Genomic DNA, 25005 nt, shown 5'->3' with positions numbered 1-25005 from the left:
CACAGGCATTCAGAGTACCCAGTGCCATGACAAGACTCTTAGGGAGGCCCCTTAGTTATGTTCCTCAACTTCTTTTTCTCAGTGCTAACAGATGTGGAGCCCACAAGCACAAATATTAGAGAAGGGGTTCAAAGCAAATAGGTGCTGCTCCTTCATCGCCATCAGTTTTAGATGCTTAAAACATGTGCCTATTGTTAACATTCCTTCACTCAAAGAGAAAACAAACTTTCTATGGGAAGCACCTGAAGATGACTAAATGTGCCAGTGAACAGTAATTTTTCTCAAGAAACAGAAATGTAACGTAATCTCGACCATACTTTTATTAAAAAACTGTATGTGAAGAAATGATAAATGGCTTCAGTCAGTTAATAACATTAATCAGATGCATCCAGCTATTGTCCTAAGGCAGTGCCAGACTGGGAGCAGTGACTCAGGCCTATAATCCCAGCACTTTGGAAGGCTGAGGCAGGAGAATCTCGAGGCCAGGAGTTTCAGGCCAGCCTGGGCAATATAGTGAGACTCCATCTCTACAAAAAAACCAAAACATTAGCTGGACCTGGTTGAGCGCACCTGCAGTCAATCCCAGCTACTCCGGAGACTGAGGTGGGAAAAATCACTTGAGCGCAGGAGTCTGAGCTTATGGTGATCCAGCCCGGGTGACACAGCGAGACCCTGTCTCCAAAACAAAAGCTTGTGCCTAACTGCTCAGTGTGATAAAGCAAACAAAAACAATGTGGATAATTAAAATGTGCAAATAAATCTCAAACCCTTTTTGTAATTCACTGGTGCCTCTGATGGAAGAAGGCTGTAAAATCAGGAAATAGGTTGTAAAGGGACTTATCTGGATGCTCTGTATCTATGCTAAAGAGCAAGGAAATAGCAAAAGGACAAATGAAGAGCAGAAAGTCTAGAAAATTGTGCCTGGACAATCCATCTCTGAATAACCAGCAAGTGCCCAATACGGCTTCTAATTTCTCAGGAAACAAAAATGTACCAAACCTGTATTTCACAAGTTTGGGAAGGGATCATCTACCAACGGTTCCAAAACCTGCTAGTGCATCAGAATCACTTGGAGAACCTGTTACAAATTATAGATAGCCAGGTATGGTGACCCACACCTGTAACCCCAGCACTTTCGGGGGCCGAGGTGGGAGGATCATTCGAGCCCAGTTTGAGACCAGCCTGGGCCACATGCCAAAAACCCATCTCTACAAAAAAAAAAAAAAAAAAAAAAAAAATTAGCCAGGTATGGTGGCGTGTGCCCGTAGTCTCAGCTCCTTGGGAGGACTGCTTGAGCCTGGGAGGTGGAGGTTGCAGTGAGCCCTCATTGCGCCACCGCCCTCCAGTCTGGGAGATAGAGTGAGACCCTGTCTCAAAAATTTGTTTCTCCTCTCCCACTCTGATAGGAGAAGGGTCTCCATTACTAATAAACATCCAGAGCCCTAGGTAATTGTGCTCTGGTTGTCCTGGCCTCTGAGAACTACTGATCTACCAACACTCCCATGGTGGGGAAAATGGGGATTAGAAGAGACAAGTGAGCAGAGTGAGCCATGATCACAGCACTGCACTACAACCTGGGACACAGAGAAAGACCGTCTCAAAAAAAAAAGAAGAAAAAAAACAAAGAGTACAGAAGGACAGGTCAAATCGTCCTCTGTCTCTTCCCGCCCAGTAAAAGAGCAGTTGATATTTAAAAGAAAAAATTTTAAAAATAAAAATATAATAAAAATTTAAAAACCGAAAAGTGGTTAAATTCACATAGGTAAATTTAACATTACTTGAAGGATATTAACCTAAAATCCAACTTTTCTGGTGTCCACAAATTTTAAAATTAAGGCTTAAAAAATTAGTTGAGATTACACCAAGATGCATTTACACGCGTTTCATCAGTTGACTCCATGACTGCTACCCACTGCTTTTGTAAGCAGATAGCCACCAAGTATTTTTGTGACTTAGGCTGAAGAAACGTACTCTCTCTCGTTTACCACTTCCAGTCTCAAGACCTTAGGCCGCCGGGCGCGGTGGCTCAAGCCTGTAATCCCAGCACTTTGGGAGGCCGAGACGGGCGGATCCCGAGGTCAGGAGATCGAGACCATCCTGGCTAATACGGTGAAACCCCGTCTCTACTAAAAAATACAAAAAACTAGCCGGGCGGCGAGGCGGGCGCCTGTAGTCCCAGCTACTCGGGAGGCTGAGACAGGAGAATGGCGTGAACCCGGGAGGCGGAGCTTGCAGTGAGCTGAGAGCCGGCCACTGCACTCCAGCCTGGGCGGCAGAGCAAGACTCCGTCTCAAAAAAAAAAAAAAAAAAAAAGACCTTAGGCAGCTCTCCTTTTGACTACAGTATCACCCACTTTATCCGTGGATATACTCTCTAAGAAGCCCACTGCGTATCTCAAACTGTGGATAGTACCACATATACCTACACATACATACCTATGATAAAGTTTAATTTATGGATCAGGCACAGTAAGAAATTAGGAACAATATTGGTAAAACAGTAAGTTTGTCTTTTTTTTTTTTTTGAGACAGAATCTCACTCTGTTGCCCAGGCTGGAGTGCGGTGGTGCAATCTTGGCTCACTGCAACCTCTGCCTTCTGGGTTCAAGCGATTCTCCAGCCTCACGCTCCCAAGTAGTTGGGATTACAAGTGTGCATCACCATGCCTGGCTAATCTTTGTCTTTTTAGTAGAGACGGGGTTCACCATGTTGGCCAGACTGGTCTCAAACTCCTGATCTCCAGTGATCCACTGCCTTGGCCTCCTGAAGTGCTGGGATTACAGGTGTGAGCCACCATTCCCAGTAAATACAATTTTGTAAATTGTATTTACAAAAGTTATAACAATAGATTGTAATAAAAGTTATGCGAGGCTGGGTGCAGTGGCTCACGCCTGTAATCCCAGCACTTTGGGAGGCCAAGACGGGTGGATCACCTGAGGTTGGGAGTTCAAGACCAGCCTGATCAACATGGAGAAACCCCGTCTCTACTAAAAATACAAAATTAGCCAGGCATGGTGGCACATGCCTGTAATCCCAGCTACTCGGGAGGCTAAGGCGGGATAATTGCTTGAACCCAGGAGGCGGAGGCTGCAGTGAGCTGAGAATGCACCATCGCACTCTAGCCTGGGTAACAAGAGCGAAACTCCATCTCAAAAAAAAAAAAAAAAATTATGTGAATGTGGTATCTCTCTCTCAAAATACCTTCTTGCACCATAGTGTGTGGGGGTATGTGACATGGCAGAAACGGTGGATAAGGGGGATTACTATACTTTAGTTAAGTGTTGCTCCTTTTTAAAAATCAATGCTTCTTTATGAAGATTTGTATGCAGGGGATCTGTGACCTCAATGCTTACTACTCTGTGAAATCATACAGTTTTATATCACATGATAAACACCAATAGTAGGGAGCGAGTCTTCTAGTACTGAAGAGATTCCCTATAAAGAACACTCACAGAAAGTTTGTGTTAGCTAAACTACAAATATCTGAAAGTATTTCAACTTGTTGGGTTTTGCATTCAAAAGGATAAGATTCGTTTGTTTCTTCCTGGTTAAGCTTTCCAGAAATTTCAAATCCCACAGCCAAGCTTGAACATATCTAGCCCATATCTAAATCAAGAGATTGCAGCTATTGTTTGGTTTTAGAAGCTTTGGTGCTATCAAGCCTAAGTACATGATTAAATGATATTAAATGCCAAACAATAAAAAATACTTCCCACAGGTGTATATATATATATATATAGAGAGAGAGAGAGAGAGAGAGAGAGAGGTATTTTAAAATAATTATACACAACTCTTTTAAAAGATATGGGGAATACTTACATAATCAACTCTAACTTTAGCCCTTCACAGCTGTATTATAACTTTATTTAAGAACTTAGTAAACGTCAAAATTGATGGTTCTTAACATTGTATGTTGAGAATACAAAGTGCCTAAAAATGACACATTCTGCCCAATGCTAGTTCCTTCAGTATTACCACCAAACTTCTGTGAAAGACTTGTATTGAAAAGAAAGACTAACTGCAACATGGAAGATGATTTTTTAAAAAGTTCATTTACCAATTTTAACAATCTAGAAAAAAAGAAAGTCTGACTATAATACTTGATGACAGACATCATGTTTAAGTAGAAAACACAAGAATAAAAAGGCAATTCTCACAGAAAATATTGCACAACCTCAGTCATTTCCTCCAAATCTGCTTTATGTAATTGGGTGGATATAAATTAATAAACAGAAATTTAAGCAAGATACATGTAACAATTTAACAGAACCTGATAATCTAATTTCTTCAATTTTTCTCAAATTCATCTTTAAGTCTTTCCATCATGGGGCTCATAAAGAAATTTAAGCAACATATGGATACTACAGTTGAATGTCAAATCTTTACAAAGTACTTATGACATACTACATTCCTCTATAATGCAATTATGAATAACCTTCATGACGCTGTGTTTTGCATGTAGAAAAGTGTTAGAGTTCAATATTCAACCCAATATAAAATAATAATAAGAAACACTTCTGATGTTAGGTTGAGATCACTTTTCCTTTTGCTAATGAATGATTTTTTTTAGCTGTATGTAATATCACTGAGGTGAACCAATAAGTCACCTTTGAGTACATATGAAAAAATAAACACATGCTAATGGATAAAACATTACTACTACATCTTTACTAGACCATCTCTACCTCTAACACTTCAGAAGCTTAGAGATTTAAAGTATTCTTACATTAACTGCAAGAAACAAAGGAGAAATTCCTTCTTTTTTGAGATCACAACTATGAAGTCATATGGTTATACAAATTCTGTGTTTGTGTGCAAAACATAAAATACAATTATCTTTATTCTCCCTGCTTAGTTTTGTCAGTCAGCTAGCAGGATGTAATAGATACCTTTCCAAGAAACAGAGACTGAGATGTGTTTTATATAACTTCAATAACCTCAGCACTACAGTAATCAGAGATGCAGTATCCTTTTGCTATGGTTCAAGACGAGGGAAGGAGGTCAGAAGAAAGAATAAATCAAAATTGTTACAACTGAGTAATTATTTCTCATTAGGTCTCACCAAGGTGCCACCTTCATTTTTACATAAACATGGTGGCATAATTCAATCTCAATAAATCAGAATTCTTAATATTTAAAATTTAACTTGACTTTCCATTATCACCATATTAACAACCAAAATAATTAGATAAAACACATAGAAAAGGGCAATATTAAACCCCACTTTAATAGAGTTTGTTTCTTGACACATTAACTTATTTTTTATAGAAAAGGGATAGTGCATCTCAGTTTGCTTACAAGCTAGGAGATCACTTTGAATTCTGCATTTCCTAACTGCAAACAGAATATAGCACTTATAACAGGTTATAAATAAACTGGTTTTCAAGCATAGAGCCAGCCCCAACGATAATAATACACTATTTAAAAAGACCTAAGGCAATGAATTCCATTTCCAATGGAAAAAAAGAACTGTGCAAACAAGCTTAAAACTACTTTTTTGTGTGTGCCAGTGTTATAAAATGTAGCTTTTAATAAAACCTTGACCCAAATGCCAGCAACTTCAGAAAAGAATTTGGGTGGGGAAGGGGAAGAGAAGAAAGTTATTTCATTTAGGAAAAATAACTACTATCTTTTTCCTAATCTTCAATACACACAATTTAAACAAATACAGCTGCTGTAACACTTTACACAATTCCTATGTACTGGAGCAATAACAAGATCTAAATACAATTATATTTTTAAACATTGGGTCAAGGCTTTACATAAAAATACCATCCTACTTTTCCCACTAAGTTTCTAAAATATCACGTACTTTTCCCCCAACATCTGCAGCCATCCAGGAATTTTAAGGAAACTTTTGTGCATGATCTTAATTCCTAATCCCTGGCTCTTTGGGCTCAGTGACAAAAGATCAAAACCACCAAAATGGTGGTTCACTTGAAGTCAGATGAGAGACCCTGGCTCAATTAGTCTCATAGGATGAAAGCAGTGCTGCATCAACTGGCTCCATGCAGGAGGGGCACGTGAAGGATCTCATCAACCAGTCATCTATACAGTCCAGGTGATAGATGTGCATGCACGGCAGAAATCGAATTGGGTCCCCATAAACAAAGTCCATCATACAGATCACACACCTGTTGGGAGCAATGGAGAGAAATCAGAAGGCATTTTCAGAAGTGTCCTATTCAGAAAACTGTTTAAATCCCATTAAAGACAGTGTTAATCTGAGTAACACATCAGAATGCTTTGCCTGTCATCTTATCACCAAAGCATGCAAATTGAATTTTTTCCTAATGCTGATCTATACACAATCTCTTATTTAAATCCCCTGAGAATTTGCAGGACTTAGGAGCAATCAACAGAGCAAAGAGAAATGGATTACATATGGATCAAGTTTACTGCTGTGCTTGTAAACAGCTACATACTATAGCAGATACCTTAAGGAGAATGGGATTATTTTAGGTAGAAAAGCATCAGTTAGATCAACTTTGTTTTTTTGCACTATTTAGTGTAATCCTGGACTAAGATAATTTTCATTTTAATAACTGTAAAACAGAAACACTAACTTCAGCCTACTTACTGGGTCGCTGTAAATTAAAGCTCTCTTCATTAACTTTCTCTTTATTAATTTAATTTAATTTTATTTTTTGAGACAGTTTCAAGTGATTCTCCCACCTCAGCCTCCCGAGTAGCTAGGATTACAGGCACATGCCACCGTGCCTGGCGAATTTTCGTATTTTTAGTAGAGATGAGGTTTCATCATGTTGGCCAGGTTGGTCTTGAATTCCTGGTCTCAAGTGATCTGCCCACCTCAGCCTCCCAACGTGCTGGGATTACAGGTGTGAGGCACTGTGCCCAGCCTGTGAAAATTTTTAATTACTATATAACATTCTCTTGCTAGTAGCCAGTAATAGAGCTATGAAAAAAAATTAAACATTCTCTTGCATTAAGCAAAGGATTTCAATATATTAAATGTCTGACTTTCTAAAGTGCAGGAGAAAAGGCAAAATTTTCAAAAGCAACCTGAAAATAAAACTTTGAAATGTACAAATTAATGAAAACTTACTCCCGGATCTTTTTTTCTGATCCATCTCTTCCAGGGTCATAAACTCCTTTAGGCAGATGTTGTATAAGGCCTATTCTTTGAGCTATCCTAATTTGTTCCTCTTCAGTCAGCTGAGTTGCTAGCCGAGTCTGGCTAGGTGTTGGGTGGTAGACTGGAACTGGAACTTGTTCCTAAAATATTAAAATATGGAGGAAAAAGATTATTTTTTCAAAACCTTTTGAGGGCTTATTTTTTAGTCAGAGATAGAAGGGAAAGGGAGCCCTGGGAGGGCAGGAAGCTGGGCTAGTGTGTGGCTGTACTGACTGTGTTTCACCCTGCCTTAACTTCAGCTATTAGAACAAAACATACAACAAAACATTCTCATTCTGTCTAAAGGATATAAACACAAACATCACTGAAGAGCTGGCATGGAATGTTAAATGAACTATTTCCACGGGATAAGAGACCAGCTTGGACAACACAGCAAGACCCCATCTCTAAAAATAATTTAAAAAAATTTTTTAATGGATTGGACTATGGCAAAAATAAATCTGAAAGTCATCTAAGACTAACTTTCCCATTTCCTAGGACCAAGCTTGCCTACAGTCACATAATTGACAATACTGAAATTAGAATTCTACTGCTCCTAATCCAATGGATTTTTTACACAATTCATTCAAAGGAGTCGTATGTATAACCCCCACCTTTTATTTGAGACAGGGTCTCCCTCTGTTGCCCAGGCTTAAATGCAGTGGCGCAAACACAACTTACTATAAACTCAACCTCTCGGGCTCAAGCAATCCTCCAACCGCAGCCTCCTGAGCAGTGGGACCACAGGGGTAAGCCACGGTGCCTGGCCTATAACAATAATATTTAAAACTGAGCAACACTGATGGAATGAAGCTGGGATAGAGTGTGGCCTAGGAGGGATGAGGCTCCCCATCCGCAAGCCCTCACCTTGGTTACCTTTGCAGAATCCTCAGAATCAACAGAACAGTCTGAAAAACACTACTATCTCAGAAGATGAGATTTTCAGTCTGAAGAATTAAATTATGAGATTTTAGTCTCCGCTCAGCTACTTACTGTGATTGCTTGGACCAAGTCCCTTAATGTATTTGAATAATGTATTTGAATAAAGCAGATAACAGCACCCACTTCAGAGAGTTGATACAATCATGAGATAACTAAGAGCTTTGTAAATGCCAATATTTGTAAATTATTCTATCTAACATCTCCCCATTGTCATGATTCTCCCCATCATGATTCTCTGCTTTGCAGACTGTAAGCTAAGTGCTACTGTCCTTGGCTTTGGTCCTGACTTTCTGGCTTCTCTTTGAATACTACAAACTCTTAGCCTCTGTTGTGATCTCTGCCAGTTCTGAGTTCTGTGACCCTTGAATTACTATTTCCAGTCTAGACTACCTTCCTGAATCTTAGTCTCAGTCCTAGTTGACCAGTTTTGACGAACTGTCATCCACATGCAAACTGGGAACAAACTGGTTTAAGACTTTGGATGATATAAAGGGTCTCTTAAATCCTTGAATCTAACAAACACAAATAATTAAATTGTTTTAGACCAAATAAACTCCAACTATGGGTTTTTCAGAGGCTAGATTTCTTCAGTCTTGTGGTTCACATATGTGTAGAGAATACAGAAAGCAGAACAGAAAAGGAAAGTTCTACTTTATGGGGAAATATTAATAAATATTAAAGAAGAAAATAAAAACTATATTTTAATTCATGTTATGAGTGTATTTTCTCCTTTGGTATTTTTTTGTTAAAACAAAGGAACCCTCTATGTATCTTTTAGATATTTAAAATGATTCAACAATCTAATTTCAGTTTACATGCAAATTTTCAGAAAACCATAGAGGAAAGGAAATGACTAAGACCTCCTGATATTTTAAAGATGAATGTGGCCTCACCCTTCTCACCACACATGCCTAATTTTAAATTTTAATTCCCATGATATTTGTTTAAAAACGGCTTGATATCTGAGTTACCAATTGTTTTTGTAACTAGAGAGCCACTGATTTTCTAGGCAGTAAAATGGAATCTTGATTCAATTGTTGGCTAACAGACACTGAGTGAGTAGATTACACAGGGGTATAAAAACAACAATTTTAAAAGATGTGATGGCCAGGTGCAGTGGCTCACGCTTGTAATCCCAGAACTTTGGAAGGCCGAGGCAGGCAGATCACCTGAGGTCAGGAGTTCGAGACCAGCCTGGCCAACAAGGTGAAACCCCATCTCTACTAAAAATACTAAAATTAGCTGGGTGTGGTGGTGCACGCCTGTAATCCCAGCTACTCAGGAGGCTGAGAAAAGAAAATTGCTTGAACCCAGGAGGCAGAGGTTGCAGTGAGCCGAGATCTTGCCACTGTACTCCAGCCTGGGTGACAGAGTGAGACTCCATCTCAACAACAACACAAAGATGTGGATTTGGGGGTGGTTCCCACCATTCCCTGCTGACTCTCTATATAAACAAATACTATATGGTTTATGTTCAACACCCGCTTTCCCTCTGAGAATCTGGATTTTTGTCATATGTTAGGCAGTGGGTGCCTAATCAGTACCTGGGGCACTGAGTCCCCAAATGAGCTTCTCTGGCAGAAAACCTTTCATATATGTTGAAGGAATTAAGCACGTCCTGTGTGATTCCACTAGGAGATAACTCTTGGAAGCCTGCGCTTAGTTCCCTTTGGACCAAAGCACCTCTCCCCTTAGCTGGTTTTGCTTTGATTCTTTGCTGTAACAAATCATAGCTGTGAGTAAGATTATATGCTAAGTCCTATGAGTCCTCCTGTTGAATCACCAAACCTGGGGACCGTTTTGAGGACCTCCAATGCCAGTGCTAGGTTGTGCTTCCACTTTATATTTGCAAAGCTACTGTGTTTTGTTCCCAGCTGAAAACAAATGAAAAAAAAAAAAAACCCTAAATATTTTGATTAGCCTGTTTCAGGGCCTAAATATGGATCTAATGATAAAAGGCATACAAACACAACTCACTGCAACCTCCAACTTCTAGGCTCAAGTAATCCTCCCATTGCAGCCTCCCCAGTAGGTGGGATTACAGGTACGCATCACCATGCCCAGCAATTTTTTTGTTTTGGTAGAAACAGTGTCTCGCTGACCAGGCTGGTCTCAAACTCCTGGCCTCAAGCGATCTTCCAGCCTTGGCCTCCCAAAGTGCTGAGATTACAGGTGAGAGCCACTGTGCCCGGGCTATCTGGGTAGTCTGATAAGGGCAGGGGCTATGTCTGTTTTGCTTACCAATGTTTGCTACCTACTCAGCACGGTATCTGGCACACAGTTGGGACTCAACATAATTACATAACTGAAAAACATAAATCAAAGCACGTATGTTCTTGCAATATACATTATATACATATTAGAACTTTGTGGATATGCTATGAAAAATTGCTAATGGGGCTGGCACAGTGGCTCACGCCTGTAATCCTTGCAGTTTGGAAGGCCAAGACAGGCGCATAGCTTGAGTTCAGGAGTTTGAGACCAGCCTGGGCAACATGGTGAAACCCAGTCTCTATAGATACAAAAATTAGCCAGAAGTGGTGACGTACACCTGTAGTCCCAGTTACTTGGGGGACTGAGGCAGCAGGATCACTTGAGCCCAGGAGGTTGAGCTACAGTGGGATGAGATCGCGCCACTACACTCCAGACTGGGTGACAAAGTGAAAGAAAAAGAAAAGAGAAAAACTGCTAATGATTTGGATTAAATAACAATAACAAAAAGAAAAAAAATTGCTGTCTCAAAAAGAAAAAAGGCTAATGATTTGGATTAAATAACAGTAAAACAAAAAAGGAAAACTTGATATAAATTACACCCAACATTTATTTTCCCAAGTGAAAATACTTGGGTTGTTGCCTCTTTCAAAGTTCCACCTGCCCGTCCCACAGGAACTTCAACAGGTCCAAAACTAAACCAGATATACTTGTATAGGCATTTCCTGGAATTTCTGCTCTGGCATTTAATTATGTATGTGGCCTTACACAAGCTTCTTAATATCTCTGAGTATTAAGGTTCCTCTCAGCATAACAGACAAAATGCCTATCTTAATAAAGCGTTGGAGGTCAGGTGCAGTCATTCACCCCTGTAATCCCAGCTACTCAAGAGGCTGCAACAAGAGAATTGCTTGAACCTGGGAGGCGGAGGTTGCAGCGAGCTGAGATCACGCCCCTGCACTCCAGCCTGGACCACAGAGCTAGACTCCGTTTAAAAAAAAAAAAAAAAAAGTGTTGTAAGGAATAAGCAGATAAGTAAGGCACTTACCAAGATAAGGGCTTAATATATGGACTGTTCTCTAATGACACCAGTCACTGGAGATAGACATCTCATCCTTCCTGATTCCTCTGACTTCCTCTCTTCCGTTTTCCACTATCATCTACTTAAATGTCTTATACAGTCTTATCTAACGACCATCTCTACATTGTTGATTAGGAGACACACATGGGCTTGCCCTATGAGTTTAAATTTTAAGATGGAATTCACAGAGAAGCAAATTTCAAATAAATTTAAACAATCTTTTCCTTAATACTTTTAGTTCTCCATATGTCTGCACGCAAAAGAGAGAAAGAGCAAGAATCCAAAAGAAATCATCTGCCTTTAAGAAAAGGAGAAAAGGAATAATTTAAAATTAAAATATGCACTGTGGAAAAATGCAGCAGCATGGAAGGGGATAGAATACAAATGGAAGACAGGGTTATAAAATATGCTGAAGCTGGACAGAAGATAGGGTCTTGATCTTGGCTCACTATAACCTCCACCTCCCAGGTTCAAGCAATTCTCCTACCTCAACCTCGAGTAGCTGCGAGTACAGGCACACGCCATCATGCCCGGCTAATTTTTTTATTTTTAGTAGAGACAGGGTTTCACCACGTTGGCCAGGCTGGTCTCGAATTCCTGGCCTCAAGTGATCCACCCGCCTTGGCCTCCCAAAGTGTTGGGATTATAGGCGCGACACAGGTGTGAGCCACCGCACCCGGCCAGAAAATAGGGTCAAACACCAAAAACAGCAAGGTCTGGTCTGATGAGAAAAATCTCTGAAGCATTCCGGTTGTCTGTTAATATATAAATGAAGCACCTATAAAATGATGGATGTTGTCAAGAATGTACTGGGCCCTAATCTTAGGTGGTTTAAGCCAAGAAAGACACAAAACAGGTGAATGTAAAATGACGTGTTTTTCTAAAGGGCACTGCATTAAAAGTTGGATTCAATTGAGGGAATGTGATACAATTTCAGAAACTAAAACAATGCAGTGGGGAAGTGCCTAAATAATGTACTGAGGCTGGAAATAGTACAAGTCTGGTTTGTGGTGAAGGAAAAATAAAGTCACTGCTAAAGAATGCAGCTTGTCACCAAAAGCTGTATCTTTTCCTCCAGTAGGAAGTAAGAGCCAGCTCTTCTGATCTTTCTCTTTATATCCTTACAAGCTGCTGCTGGCACCACCTTCTTCCCAGCTGCAGTCTCCTACTGGGAAATGTTTTCTCTGAATTTTGCCAGACTGACACTTAAGATCATAAAATGGAGGATTTAGAATAGTTGGTCTCAACATATATTCTAGTTCTGATGTTCAATGAAATCTTGACCAAAACAAAAACCCCAGATTAGCATTGATGCAGTTCCTGAACAATTACACACAGATTTAAAAGCTAGCATCACATCTATCTTCCTGATAAATATAATTTTTTTTTTTTTTTTTTTGAGAGAGGGTCTCATTCTGTTACCTGGGCTGGAGTGCAGTGGCACAATCTTGGCTCACTGCAGCCTCGACTACCGCCTGGGCTCAGGTGATCTTCCCACTTCAGCCTCCTGAGTAGCTGGGACTATAGTCCCATGCCACTATGTCCCGCTAATTAAAAAAATAAATTTTGTAGAGACAGTGAAAAACTGTTGCCCAGGCTGGTCTCCAATTCCTGGGCTCAAGCAATCCCCCTGCCTTGGATTCTCAAAGTGTTGGGATCCCAGGAGTGAGCAGTCAAGTCCAGCCTTAAAAAGTACATCTCGGCATTGAGGAAATACAGTATTACGATAAGGTGAAAGGCCTCTATTAACTTTAACACCTTAGAGATACAATTCACATTCTATTTCCCTATTTAAAATACACAAGTCAATGGTTTCCAGTGTGTTCAGAGCTATGCAACCATCATTTACCAATTTTAGAACATTTTCATTACCCCCAAAAGAAAGTGTACTCATTAACAGTCACTCCCCCAAACTCCCTGGCCCTAGGCTACTACTAACTAATTTGTTTTTTGTCTCTATAGATGTGCCCTATTCTGGGCATTTCATAGATAAGCATTACTCAGATGTGTGGGTTTCATTCCAGACCACCCTAATAAAACTGATCACAGATCGCCATAAAAGATGTAATAATGGAAGGGTTTGAAAGCACAAGAATTACCAAATGTGGCAGAGAAATGAAGTGAGCTGCTGGAAAAATGGTGCCAAAAGAATTGCTTATTGCAGAGCTGCCACAAACCTTCAGGTTGTGTAAACACACACACACACACACACACACACACCTGTCAAGTGCAATAAAACAAGGTATGCCTGTGTATGGCATCATACTAATATGTGGTCTTCTGTGGCTAGCCTTTCACTTAGCATGTTTTCAAAGTTCACTCATGATGCAGCATTTATCAGAATTGCAATCCTTTTTATTGCTGAATATTCCATCACCATTTTCTTTAGTCAGTGATGGACATGGGTTGTTTCTACTTGTTGGCTGCTGTGAATAATAGTGTTATGAAAATTAATGTATAAGGTTTTGTACATGTTTTCATTTTATGGGCTATATATACCAATGAGTGGAACTCTGCAAAACCTTTTGTAGAACTGCCAAACTTTTCCAAAGCATCTGCACCATCTTACAATCCCATCAAAAGCTGTATTGGTAAATGATGGTTGCATAACTCTGAACACACTGGAAACCAATGAAGTGTGTATTTTAAAAAGGGAAACAGAATATTCCAGTTTCTCTACATCATTGCTTAAACTTGTCTTTTTTTATTATAACCATTCAAGCGGATAAGATGTATCTCATTGTGACTTTGATGTGCCCTCTCTGACAGCAAATTACCTTTTTGTTATCTCCTGGACATGAGTCCCTTATCAGACCAATGATTTACAAATATTTTCTTTGAGAGGCTGAGGCAGGCAGATCACCTGAGGTCAGGAGTTCAAATTATTAGAAGTAGGAAGAGATACTTCAAGGGCAGACACACTAACAGCAGATGAAGAACTGACAATGAGATAAAAAAAAAAAAATCAATAAAAAGTAGGTGCAGGAATGCAAAAGCATAACAGATTTCACCCACTAACACAAATTGTCCTACATAATTCAAGATTCTGGATGCACTATTCTGTTACCTCCAGGGTATAATAAACTTACCTAATAATAATTTCGAATCAGTAAGATAAAATGACAATGTGCTCAGAAGTCATTTCAGTGATTTCTGGAAGGGAGTGAAGATGAAAAGGGAGAAGCTGTGAAAGTTTACAAGAGGGCCAGTTGAGACGTCTTCTCCTACATATGCTATTTGATCATGAACTTATTAAGTCTTTGACAACAGAAAATATTCAATTACTGATTGACTTAAACTTTGACCTACACTCCTCACCAATCTTTAATTCACTGAAGTGCTTCAGAAAGGAACAGGAAAAGGTATCTCTTACTTAGAGATATTTTTTGATATCTTTGCAACCATTTGAAAAAGTAAAATAACCTCCACCTTTCAGTTGAAGAAATAAACTCAATTAAGGACCTAATTGAGGTTAGAGAGGAAAAAGGGTTTGCGTAGTGAAGGGTTTCTCAACCTGGGCAATACTGACATTTTAGTAAGACAATTCTTGGTTGTAGGGGGCTGTACTGTACATCACAGGGTGTTTGGCAGTTCTCTCCATCCACTAGATGCCAGTAGCACCCTCTTCCCTGCCACGTTGTGAAACCAAAAATGTCTCTAGACTTTGCCAAATGTTTCCTGGAGAGCAAATTCATCTTGGTTGAGAACCACTGGCTTAGGATCTTAGAGTAAACAGGACAACACAAGGCTGGATAGTTTCTGGTGTTATAAGAAAGCCATAAAGGATGGGATACACGTCCTTTTTCTAGTAGTTTTTTAAACAAGGCCTCCAGTTGTCACACGAAAATGGGGTGGGGAGTGGTGCAAACAGTAAATATACAAAGGCCTAGTGGACATAATACTAAATAAAACACATCCACATTACACTGAAATGAGCCTTAATTGATAGGAATTGGTGCCTTAGTAATAACTACACTATAAATTCAAGAGAGAAAGGTTAGACAGAGAGCACAGATTGTCCATCAGGGAGAATGGCAAAAGAAAGGAAATCACCAACTGAGAACAGAAAAGAAGACATGGGGACACTTTGCTGAGGCAGGGCTGTTTACTTCCAAATGAAAAAAGAGATGTTATACATATGGGTATTTCTGATAATTTATGTGCCATATGTTGTGCCTACCTTTAGGATTTATGAAACATTTTTAGAAGACCCATTTCATTTTAAAGAAGTCTCATTACTTCAAGTATCACTGTATAACCTACTTAATTCCAATATCCCATTCCTCTCCTGGACTCTACTGGAAATGAACTCCTAGAGGCTCCTGTGACTGCCTTTGAAAAAAATCCAGTGTATTATATAATATTTTCTGCCTCACTGTGCAGTTACCCGTATTGTCTAAATGCATTTCTCCTAGTTGCCCTGCTGTACTGCCCAACCTATTTCTTCATCTTTAAAATGAAGAAGATCTCCAGTAGTCCCCACTTATTGCAAGGTTTCAGTTAACTGTCAACCATGGTCTGAAAATTATGGAAAATTCCAGAAATAAACAACTGATGTTGTAAATTGCGTGCCATTCCGATTATCACTGATCACTAGAGAAATGCAAATCGGCTGGGTGCAGTGGCTCACACCCGTAATCCCAGCATTCTGGGAGGCTGAGGCAGGAGAACTGCTTGACTCCGGGAGGAGGAGGTTGCAGTGAGCCAAGATTGCACCACTATACTCCAGCCTGAGAGACAGAGACTTTGTTTCAAAAAAAAAAAAGAAAACAAAAGAAATGCAAATCAAAACCACAATGAGATACCATCTCACCAGTCAGAATGACTACTATTAAAAAGTCAAGGCTGGGCACAGTAGCTCACACCTGTAATCCCAGCACTTTGGGAGGCTAAGGCAGGCGGATCACTTGAGGCTAGGATCTTGAGACCAGCCTGGGCAATATGGCAAAACCCCATCCTACAAAAAATACAAAAATTAGTCGGGCATGGTGGTGTACACCTGTAATCCCAACTGCTCGAGAGAGGCTGACACCCAAGAATGGCTTGAATCGGAGGGGGCAGAGGTTGCAGTGAGCTAAGATCGTGCCACTGTATTCCATCCTGGGCCGCAGAGCGAGACTATCTCCAAAACAAAAAAGGTAAATAAAAAATAAAGAAAATTAAAATAAAAACTTCAAGTGGACCCAATCATATGGGGCCCCCACACTTTTGTGAATTTTACCTCCAAAACCTCTACCAGGTCCTCACATGAGTGCTTCCAGGAGGCGGAGGGGAAAATAAGCCATTTTAAATATGCCAGAGCATTCTGCTCCTAATAAGCCATATCCTCATGCTAAACTTTTAATTTAATATACAGTTTTACCAGAGCTTAACCTACCTGGGGAAAGGGAACTACCCAACTCCAGCCCCTCCAGCCATCCTGTCCCAGTTAAGGTGTGTGGGAGGTACTGAGAAGCACTGAGAACTGCAAATTAAAACAAAAAAATACCACTATATACCTATCAGAATGGTGAAAATCCAAAACACTGACATTAAGTCCTGGCAAGGATGTGTGGTAACAGAAACTCTCATTTACTGCTGGTGGGAATGCAAAATGGTATGCTTTGCAACCATGTGCGGTGGCTCATGTCAGTAACCCCAGTTTGGAAAGCCGAGGCGGGAGGATCACCTGAGGTCAGGAGTTTGAAACCAGTCTGGCCAAAATGGTAAAACCCCGTTTCTACCAAAAATGCAAAAATTAGCTGGACACGGTGGCACATGCCTGTAATCCAAGCTACTGCGGAGGCTAAGGCACGAGAATCGCTTGAACAAGGGAGGTGGAGGTTGTGGTGAGCTGAGAGCATGCCACACTGCACTCCAACCTGGGTGACAGCAAGACTCCGTCTCAAAAAACAGTAACAACAACAACAACACAACAAAAAAAATGGTAGGCTTTGGGTGACAGTTTGATAATTCTCACACAACCAAACATACTATTACCATTTGATCCAGCAATTGCACCCTTTGGTATTTACCCAAAGGAGTTGAAAAATTACATCCAACCAAAACCCAGAAACAAATGTTTACAGGAGCTTTATCCATGACTATCAAAATGCGGAAGCAACTATGGTGTCCTTTGGTAGGTAAAAACTACAGTATATCAATACAAATGGAATATTATTCAGCATTAAAAAATGAGCTACCAAGCCATGAAAAACATGGAGGAACTTTAAATACGTATTACTACATGAAAGAAGCCAATCTGAAAAGGCTACCTACTGTATGATTCCAAATATGCAACATTCTGCAAATGGCAAAACTATGGAGACAATAAAACCATCAGTGGTTGTCAGAAGTTGAGGGGAGGGATGAACAGATGGAACACAGAGAATTTTCAGAGCAGTAAAACTATATGTATGATACAATAATGGTGGATGCATGTCACTATACATGGCAAATCCATGTACAACACCAAGAATGAACTCTAAGGTAAACAATGGGTTTCCGGTGATAATGTTTGGGCAATCGTTGAATATATCAATGTAGGTTCATTAAAAAAAAAATGTAGCTCTATCAAAATTCTAGCTGGCTCATTTGCAGAAATTGACAGTTGATTCTAAAATTCACATGGAAATACAAGGGACTAAGAATAGCCATAACCATCTTGAAAAGGGAAAAAAAAACAAAAGACTCACACTTTCTGATTTCAAACCTTACTTACAAAGCTACAGTACAGTACTAGCCTAAGGACAGACATATAGACCAATGGAACAGAAGAGTCCAGAAATGTACTCTCACATTTATAGACAATGGATCTTTGGCAAGAATACCAAGATAATTCAATGAGAAAAGAAAACTATGTTCAACAAATCGTGCTGGAACATCAGGCTAGTCACATGCAAAAGAATGAAGTTTGACCTCCTCCTTGAAAATACCAAAAGCTCCCCAAAGAAAAAAAAATAGACGAACTGGCTTTAATCAGGATTAATCACTTTTGTGCTTCAAAGAACACCAGCAAGAAAGTGAAACACAGCTGGATGCAGTCGCCCACGCCTGTAATCCCAACACTTTGGGAAGCCAAGGTAGAACTGCTTAAGCCCAGGAATTCAAAGCCAGCCTGGGAAACAGAGCGAGATCTTGTCTCTACCAAAAAGACAAAAATTAGCCAGGTGTGGTGGTGTGCACCTCTAGTCCCAGCTACTCAGGAGGCTAAGGCAGGTGGATTGCTTGAGCCCAGGGTTTGAGGCTGCAATGAGCTATGATTGTGCCACTGCACTCACGCATGGGTAACAGTGTGAGACCCTGTCATTAAAAAGAAAAATAAAAAATTAAATGTAACAAATTTATCCAGAGTACAAACTGCTTAGTCTCTATGTCAGCTATAATGTACATATTATACATGATATATAAATAGTAGAAACATATATCATATATACATATCACATAGCATATAAACATTATTTAAAATAATATAGTTCCTCTTTACAGATACTATGTGATAATTAAAAAATGTATTTTATGCATTAAACAGTATGTTGGAGGCAATGTAAACACTCCCCTCACCAATGTATAAGCTATTGTTATTCTATGCAAGTATTCTATTCAAGAGCCTACACAATGAAAAGAAAATTGGAGCTATGTTTTTTTCTCCCAGAGTAAAGTTAGTAAGAGCCAACATATACTTATGTACTATTCATTTGAAAAAGGAACTAGGCTGGGTGCGGTGGCTCATGCCTGTAATCCCAGCACTTTGAGGGGCCACGGCAACCTGAAGTCAGGAGTTTCAGACCAGCCTGGCCAACATGGTGAAACCCTGCCTTTACAAAAATACAAAAAAATGGCCAGGTGCAGTGGCTCATACCTGTAATCCCAGCACTTTGGGAGGACAAAGTGGGCGGATCACTTGAGTTTGGGAGTTTGAGACCTGCCTGGCCAACATAATGAAATCCCCTCTCTACTAAAAATACAAAAATTAGCCAGGAGTGGTAGCATGCACCTGTAATCTTAACTACTTGGGAGGCGGCTAAGACAGGAGAATCGCTTGAACCCAGGGGATGGAGCTTGCAGTGAGCCGAGATCCTGCCACTGCACTCCAACCTGGGTGACAGAGCAAGACTCCATCTCAAAAATAAAAATAAAAATTACAATTAAAAATACAAAAAAATTAGCTGAGTGTGGTGGCATGCACCTGTAGTCCTAGCTACTCAGGAGGCTGAGGCAGGAGAATTGCTTGAACCCAGGAGGCAGAGGTTGCAGTAAGCAGAGATTGTGCCAACGTACTACAGGCCTGGGTAACAGAGCAAGACTCCATCTCAAAAACAGAAAAAGAAAAAGGAATTCATCCAAGGAGCTAGCAAGGGATATCTAACTCTAATCAAGGAGACCATGTTTTATTCTTTGATTAAAAAAAACAACAACAACCATAACTTAGTCAACAGAATTATCTCATGAATGTGCCAACACAAAGGGGGTTAAAGTTTTAGGCGGAACCCCCAATATTCATCAATGCCACATTTTGGTCACCAAAGAGGTATGCTTTGTTGTGGAACATACTTTTCCATGGTTTCAATAAATTATTTAGGATGATCTGATTGTTTTATTGTGTAGAGCTTTAAAATCCTCACATTCTTTGATTTAGCAATTCCTTCCCTTTTTTTTTCAGAAATGGGACCTCACTATGTTGTCCAGGCTAGTCTCCAATTCCTAGGCTCAAGCAATCTTCCCGCCTCCACATCCCAAAGTGCTAGGAATACAGGCATGAGTCATGGTGCCTGGCCAGATCTAGCAATTCCTAAAAAAATTTATACTAATAAAATATTCTAAAACAAGAAGTGTTTTATTGATTAAACATTCATAGTATTATTTAAAATATCAAGAAAGCAAAAAATGAAGTGTTGAGCAAATTATAGCACCCTAAACATTCTTCTTCATAAAATTTATGGCAGTGTATTTTATATCCATTTATCTACATCCCTCTCTAGAATGCGGGTACAGAGAACATGGAGATCATTGTATTTACCTTTGCATTCTAGGATCTAACACAATCTCTACTTTCCCTCTATTCTTTATTTCCTTTTTTTTTTTTTTTTAAAGAGACAAGATCTTGCCGTTGCCCAGGCTGCAGTGTAATGGTGTGATCATATCTCACTGTAACCTTGAGCTCCTGGGCTCAAGTGATCCTCCTGCCTCAACATTCCAAGTAGCTGGGACTACAGGTGCATGCTGCCACACTTGACTTTTTAAAATTATTTGTAGAGATGGGGTCTCGGTATGCTGCCCAGGCTGGTCTCAACCTCCTTGCCTTAAGGGATCCTCTCACCTTGGCATCCCAAAGCACTGAGATTATAGGCTTAAACCACTGTGCCCGGCCTTATTTTCTAAATATTATGCAGAGAACAACTACCATTCTTTTTTATTAGTAAAATATAATATACTTTAAACTCCTATAAATCAAGTTTTTAACAGACAGGTAACCCAATTAAAAACTGGACAAGGTCAGGCACGGTGGTTTGCATCTGTAAACCCAGAACATTGGGAGGCAGAGGCGGGCGGATCACAAGGTCAGGAGTTTGAGACCAGCCTGGCCGACATGCTGAAACCCCATCTCTACTAAAAATACAAAAAAATTAGTTTTTTTGAAATCCTGTCTCAAACACACACACACACACACACACACACACACACACACACACACACACAAACTGGACAAAAGACTTCACAAAAGACAATACCCAAAAGGCCAACAAGCTATTTGAAAACATTCTTAACTCTAGTACTCATTGGGAAAATGCAAATTAAAACCACAATGAAATACAGTTGACCGTTAAAGATGGGGGTTAAGGGTCCCGACGCCCAGTGCAATTGCAAACCTTCATATCATTTTTTTTTTTTTTTTTGAGACAGGGTTTCACTCCAGTTACCCAGACAGACTGGAGTGCAATGACGCAATCTTGGCTTACTGCAACCTCCGCCTCCTAGGCTCAAGCAATTTTCCTGCTTCAGCCTCTCAAGTAGCTGGGACTACAGGCGACTGCCACCACATACGGCTAACTTTTGTATTTTTTTTAGAAATGGGGTTTTGCTGTGTTGCCCAGGGTGGTCTCGAATTCCTGAGCTCAAATGATCTGCTGTCTTGGCTTCCTAAGACATATACCTGGGATTACAGGTATATGCCCCACGCCTGGCCTAAATTTTGACTTCCCAAAAACTTAACTACTAATAAGCTACTTTTGACCAAAGAAGCCTTACAGATAACACAAACTTGATTAACCCATATTTCATATGTTACATGTATAACATATTGCATTCTTACAAAATAAGCCAGAGGAAAGAATATTAGGAAAATCATAAGAGGAAATACATTTACAGGGCTATACTGTATTTTCTTTTTCTGTTTCTTTTTCTTTTTTTTTTTTTTTTTTGCTTTGAGATGGAGTCTTGCTCTGTCACCCTGGCTGGAGTGCAGTGGAACAATCTTGGCTCACTGCAACCTCTGTCTCCTGGATTCAAGCAATTCTCTTGCCTCAGCCTCCTGAGTAGCTGGGATTACAGGCACGTGCTACCACACCCAGCTAATTTTTGTATTTTTAGTACAGTCAGGGTTTCACCATATTGGCCAAGCTCATCTCGAACTCCTGACCTCAAGTGATCCCTCCACCTAGACCTCCCAAAGTGCTGAGATTACAGGCGTGAGCCACCTCACCTGGCTCCAGCTAATTCTTTTGATTTTTTGTAAAGATGAGGTCTTGCTATGCTGCCCAGGCTGCCTCAAACTCCTGAGTTCAACTGATCCTCCTGCCTCAGCCTCCCAAAGGTGTGGAATGACAGGCATTAGCCACTATGCCCAGCCCAAATTTTAATTTTTTATAATAGATGTGAATGTTTTATGGTAGTAAATGATAAAACGGACTAGTATCTACATATTTTATGCATCCATCATGACACACCTTAATTTTTTTGATATTTCAAAAAATGAGAATCACCTGTTGATTCAAATTGTCACAAATCTCAAAAATTCCAACATACTTGTCTAAACAAATTAGCACTGTAAGTGGACCCCTGCTGTTCAACTCTATGTTGTTCAAGGGTCAACTGCATTTCTATACTTCTACACACCTATTGTCTAAAATAAAACATCTACAATTCTGGAGATCTGTTGTATAACACAGTGACTACAGCTTAGCATAATGTATTGTGTATACTTGAAAACTGTTATGAAAATACATCTTAAATATCCTCACAATAACAAATCATAACCGTGAGGTGAAGGATCTGTAAATTAGCTTGCCTGTGGTAATCATTTCACGATGTATACATATATTGAAACACCATGTTGTACATCATAAGTATATATAATTTTATCAATTATACTTCAAAGCTGAAAAAAGTTTCAAAAATAAAGATCGACAATACCAGGTTCTGGTGAAGATGTGGCACAAATGAAACTCTTATATTGTCAGTACAAGCAGAAAATTAGGGCAACCACTTGGAAAACTATTTGGCAACTTTTTTTGAAACACATCAACCTGATAGATTGACAGGAAAATGATAAATAGGTACGTGTGAAAGCAAATACAGCAAAATGTTTACTGCAGAATCTAGGTGGTAGGAATGAATATGGGTATTCCAACAATTCTGTAAACTCTTATTTTTGAAAATTTCTGTAATAAAATGCTGCAGGAAAAACTATACACAAGGCTCCATTATCCAGTAACTCTATCCCTGGATATATATTCAAAATAGGTGCTCAGGTATAACATTCACAGCATCTTTCTTTATATGGCCAAAAATTGATACTACCCGAATACACACAATGGAATGAATAAATAAAATGTGGTATATTTACACAATTTTGAATACTGCATAGCAATGAAAAAGAATGTGAACTACTGCCATTATGTAAGAACACAAATTTCACAAACAATGCTAGAATGTTATTCAGTTTGAAATTCAGGACCACACAAAACAAATATGGGTGATAGGAGGTCATACCAACCAACAATTACCTTTGGAAAAAAGCTACTAACTGTCGGAGGGGGCAGGAGGGAGCCTTTTGGGGGCTTGGAAATAGACTATATTATAGTTGTGGCTGTATTTTGCAAGCGTACCAGGCTATGTAATTAAGAAACCTGCTGGGTGCAGTGGCTCATACCTGTAAACCCAGAGCTTTGGGAGGCTGAGACAGGAAGATCACTTGAGCCCATTGTCATCCTGGGCAACACAGCGAGAGCCCTATCCCAACCAATCGACCAATCAATCAGTCAATCAAAAGAAACTTAAGATATTCTGTTAAAGACACACTAGTTTCTGTATATTACATTTTAATTAAAATTTATACACACACATACTTTTACTGTACAAAATTACACAATTCAATGACCTCCAAATTCATGTCTACCATCTAATGATTAGTCCCACCCGACTGACTCCAAAATCCTTGAGAACACGAAAATCCTCAGGTGCCCAAGTCCCTTATAAAATGGCATATTTGCATATAACCTGTATACCCTCCCATATACTTTAAATCATCACTAGATTACTTATAATACCTAATACAATGCTACATAATAGTGACACTATATTTTTTTATTTGTATTATCTCTTGTATTATTTTTTATTGTTTTCTTTCCCAAACATTTTCTGTGATTGGATGGATCAGAGGATGTGGAACCTGTGAATACAGAAGGCTATCTTCTTGGCTCCAAGCTCCACCACTCAATTTAATCAGGGCAGTTCTGTTGTTTTTATTCATTTTTTATACTCAAGTTCCAAGTAAGATTATCCCAAGGATTCAGAAGCTAAAAAGTACATTTGTGATTCACTGCCCTATCACAAACTGATCACATGACTTCAAAACTATATACCAAACAATCTAATACTTGATTACCTACTATTTCATGCTGACCTCATAACTGCTTCATGTCTTGTCCCTTAACTGTAGGCTCCTAGGGGTAAGAGACTCATTATTTCTCCTTTCCCTGTGGAGCTTATAACATACTTGCTAACTGATAGAAGAAACTAGAGGCCGGGCGCGGTGGCTCACGCCAGTAATCCCAACACTTTGGGAGGCCGAGGTGAGCGGATCACCTGAGGTCGGGAGTTTGAGACCAGCCTGACATGGAGAAACCCTGTCTCTACTAAAAATACAAAATTAGCCAGGCATGGTGGCACATGCCTCTAATCCCAGCTACCCGGGAGGCTGAGGCAGGAGAATCGCTTGAACCCAGGAGGTGGAGGTTGCAGTGAGCCAAGATGGTGCCACTGCACTCCAGCCAGGGTGACAGAGCAAGATTCCATCTCAAAGCAAAAAAAAAAAAGAGAAAAGAAACAGAAAAAGAAAATACAGTATAGCACTGTAAATGTATTTTCTCGAGACATTGCACTCCAACTTGGGCAACAAGAGCGAAACTCCGTCTCAAAAAAAAAAAAAAAAAAAAGGAAACTAGGTATCAAGCATACTATTTCTTACCCTTAAGGCCTCACTACTCAGTTATGGTAAACTGCTTCTTTTTCTTCCACAAAAGAAGGGTTTAAACTGTTATACAAAATTACATGTAACTTTAACTAACTGGGTCAGTTATAAAGTCTCACTCTTCTTAAAGCCATTCAACTTTATGAGCGTTCAGAAAATTTTAAGGATTTTTGAAGCAAATATATTT

At 39.6% G+C, this 25005-nt stretch overlaps 1 protein-coding gene across 1 annotated transcript in view; it reads right to left on the bottom strand.

The window, feature by feature from the left end:
• Positions 1 to 4041: 4041 nt before the first annotated feature.
• Positions 4042 to 25005, bottom strand: part of RNF11 (ring finger protein 11) — a 32872-nt gene continuing 11908 nt past the window's right edge. Inside the window, exons 2-3 of the mRNA XM_010370397.2 lie at positions 7066 to 7235; positions 4042 to 6133 (exon numbers count right to left, since the gene is read on the bottom strand). Coding sequence (XP_010368699.1) covers positions 5962 to 6133; positions 7066 to 7235 — 342 coding nt within the window. The 3' untranslated portion in view covers positions 4042 to 5961. The remainder of the gene's footprint in view (positions 6134 to 7065; positions 7236 to 25005) is intronic.

The sequence above is a fragment of the Rhinopithecus roxellana genome, chromosome 12, assembly GCF_007565055.1.
Source record: "Rhinopithecus roxellana isolate Shanxi Qingling chromosome 12, ASM756505v1, whole genome shotgun sequence".
Lineage (NCBI taxonomy): Eukaryota > Metazoa > Chordata > Mammalia > Primates > Cercopithecidae > Rhinopithecus > Rhinopithecus roxellana.
The sequence above is the reverse complement of the archived record's forward strand: the minus strand, read 5'-3'. Positions and strand labels throughout refer to the sequence as shown.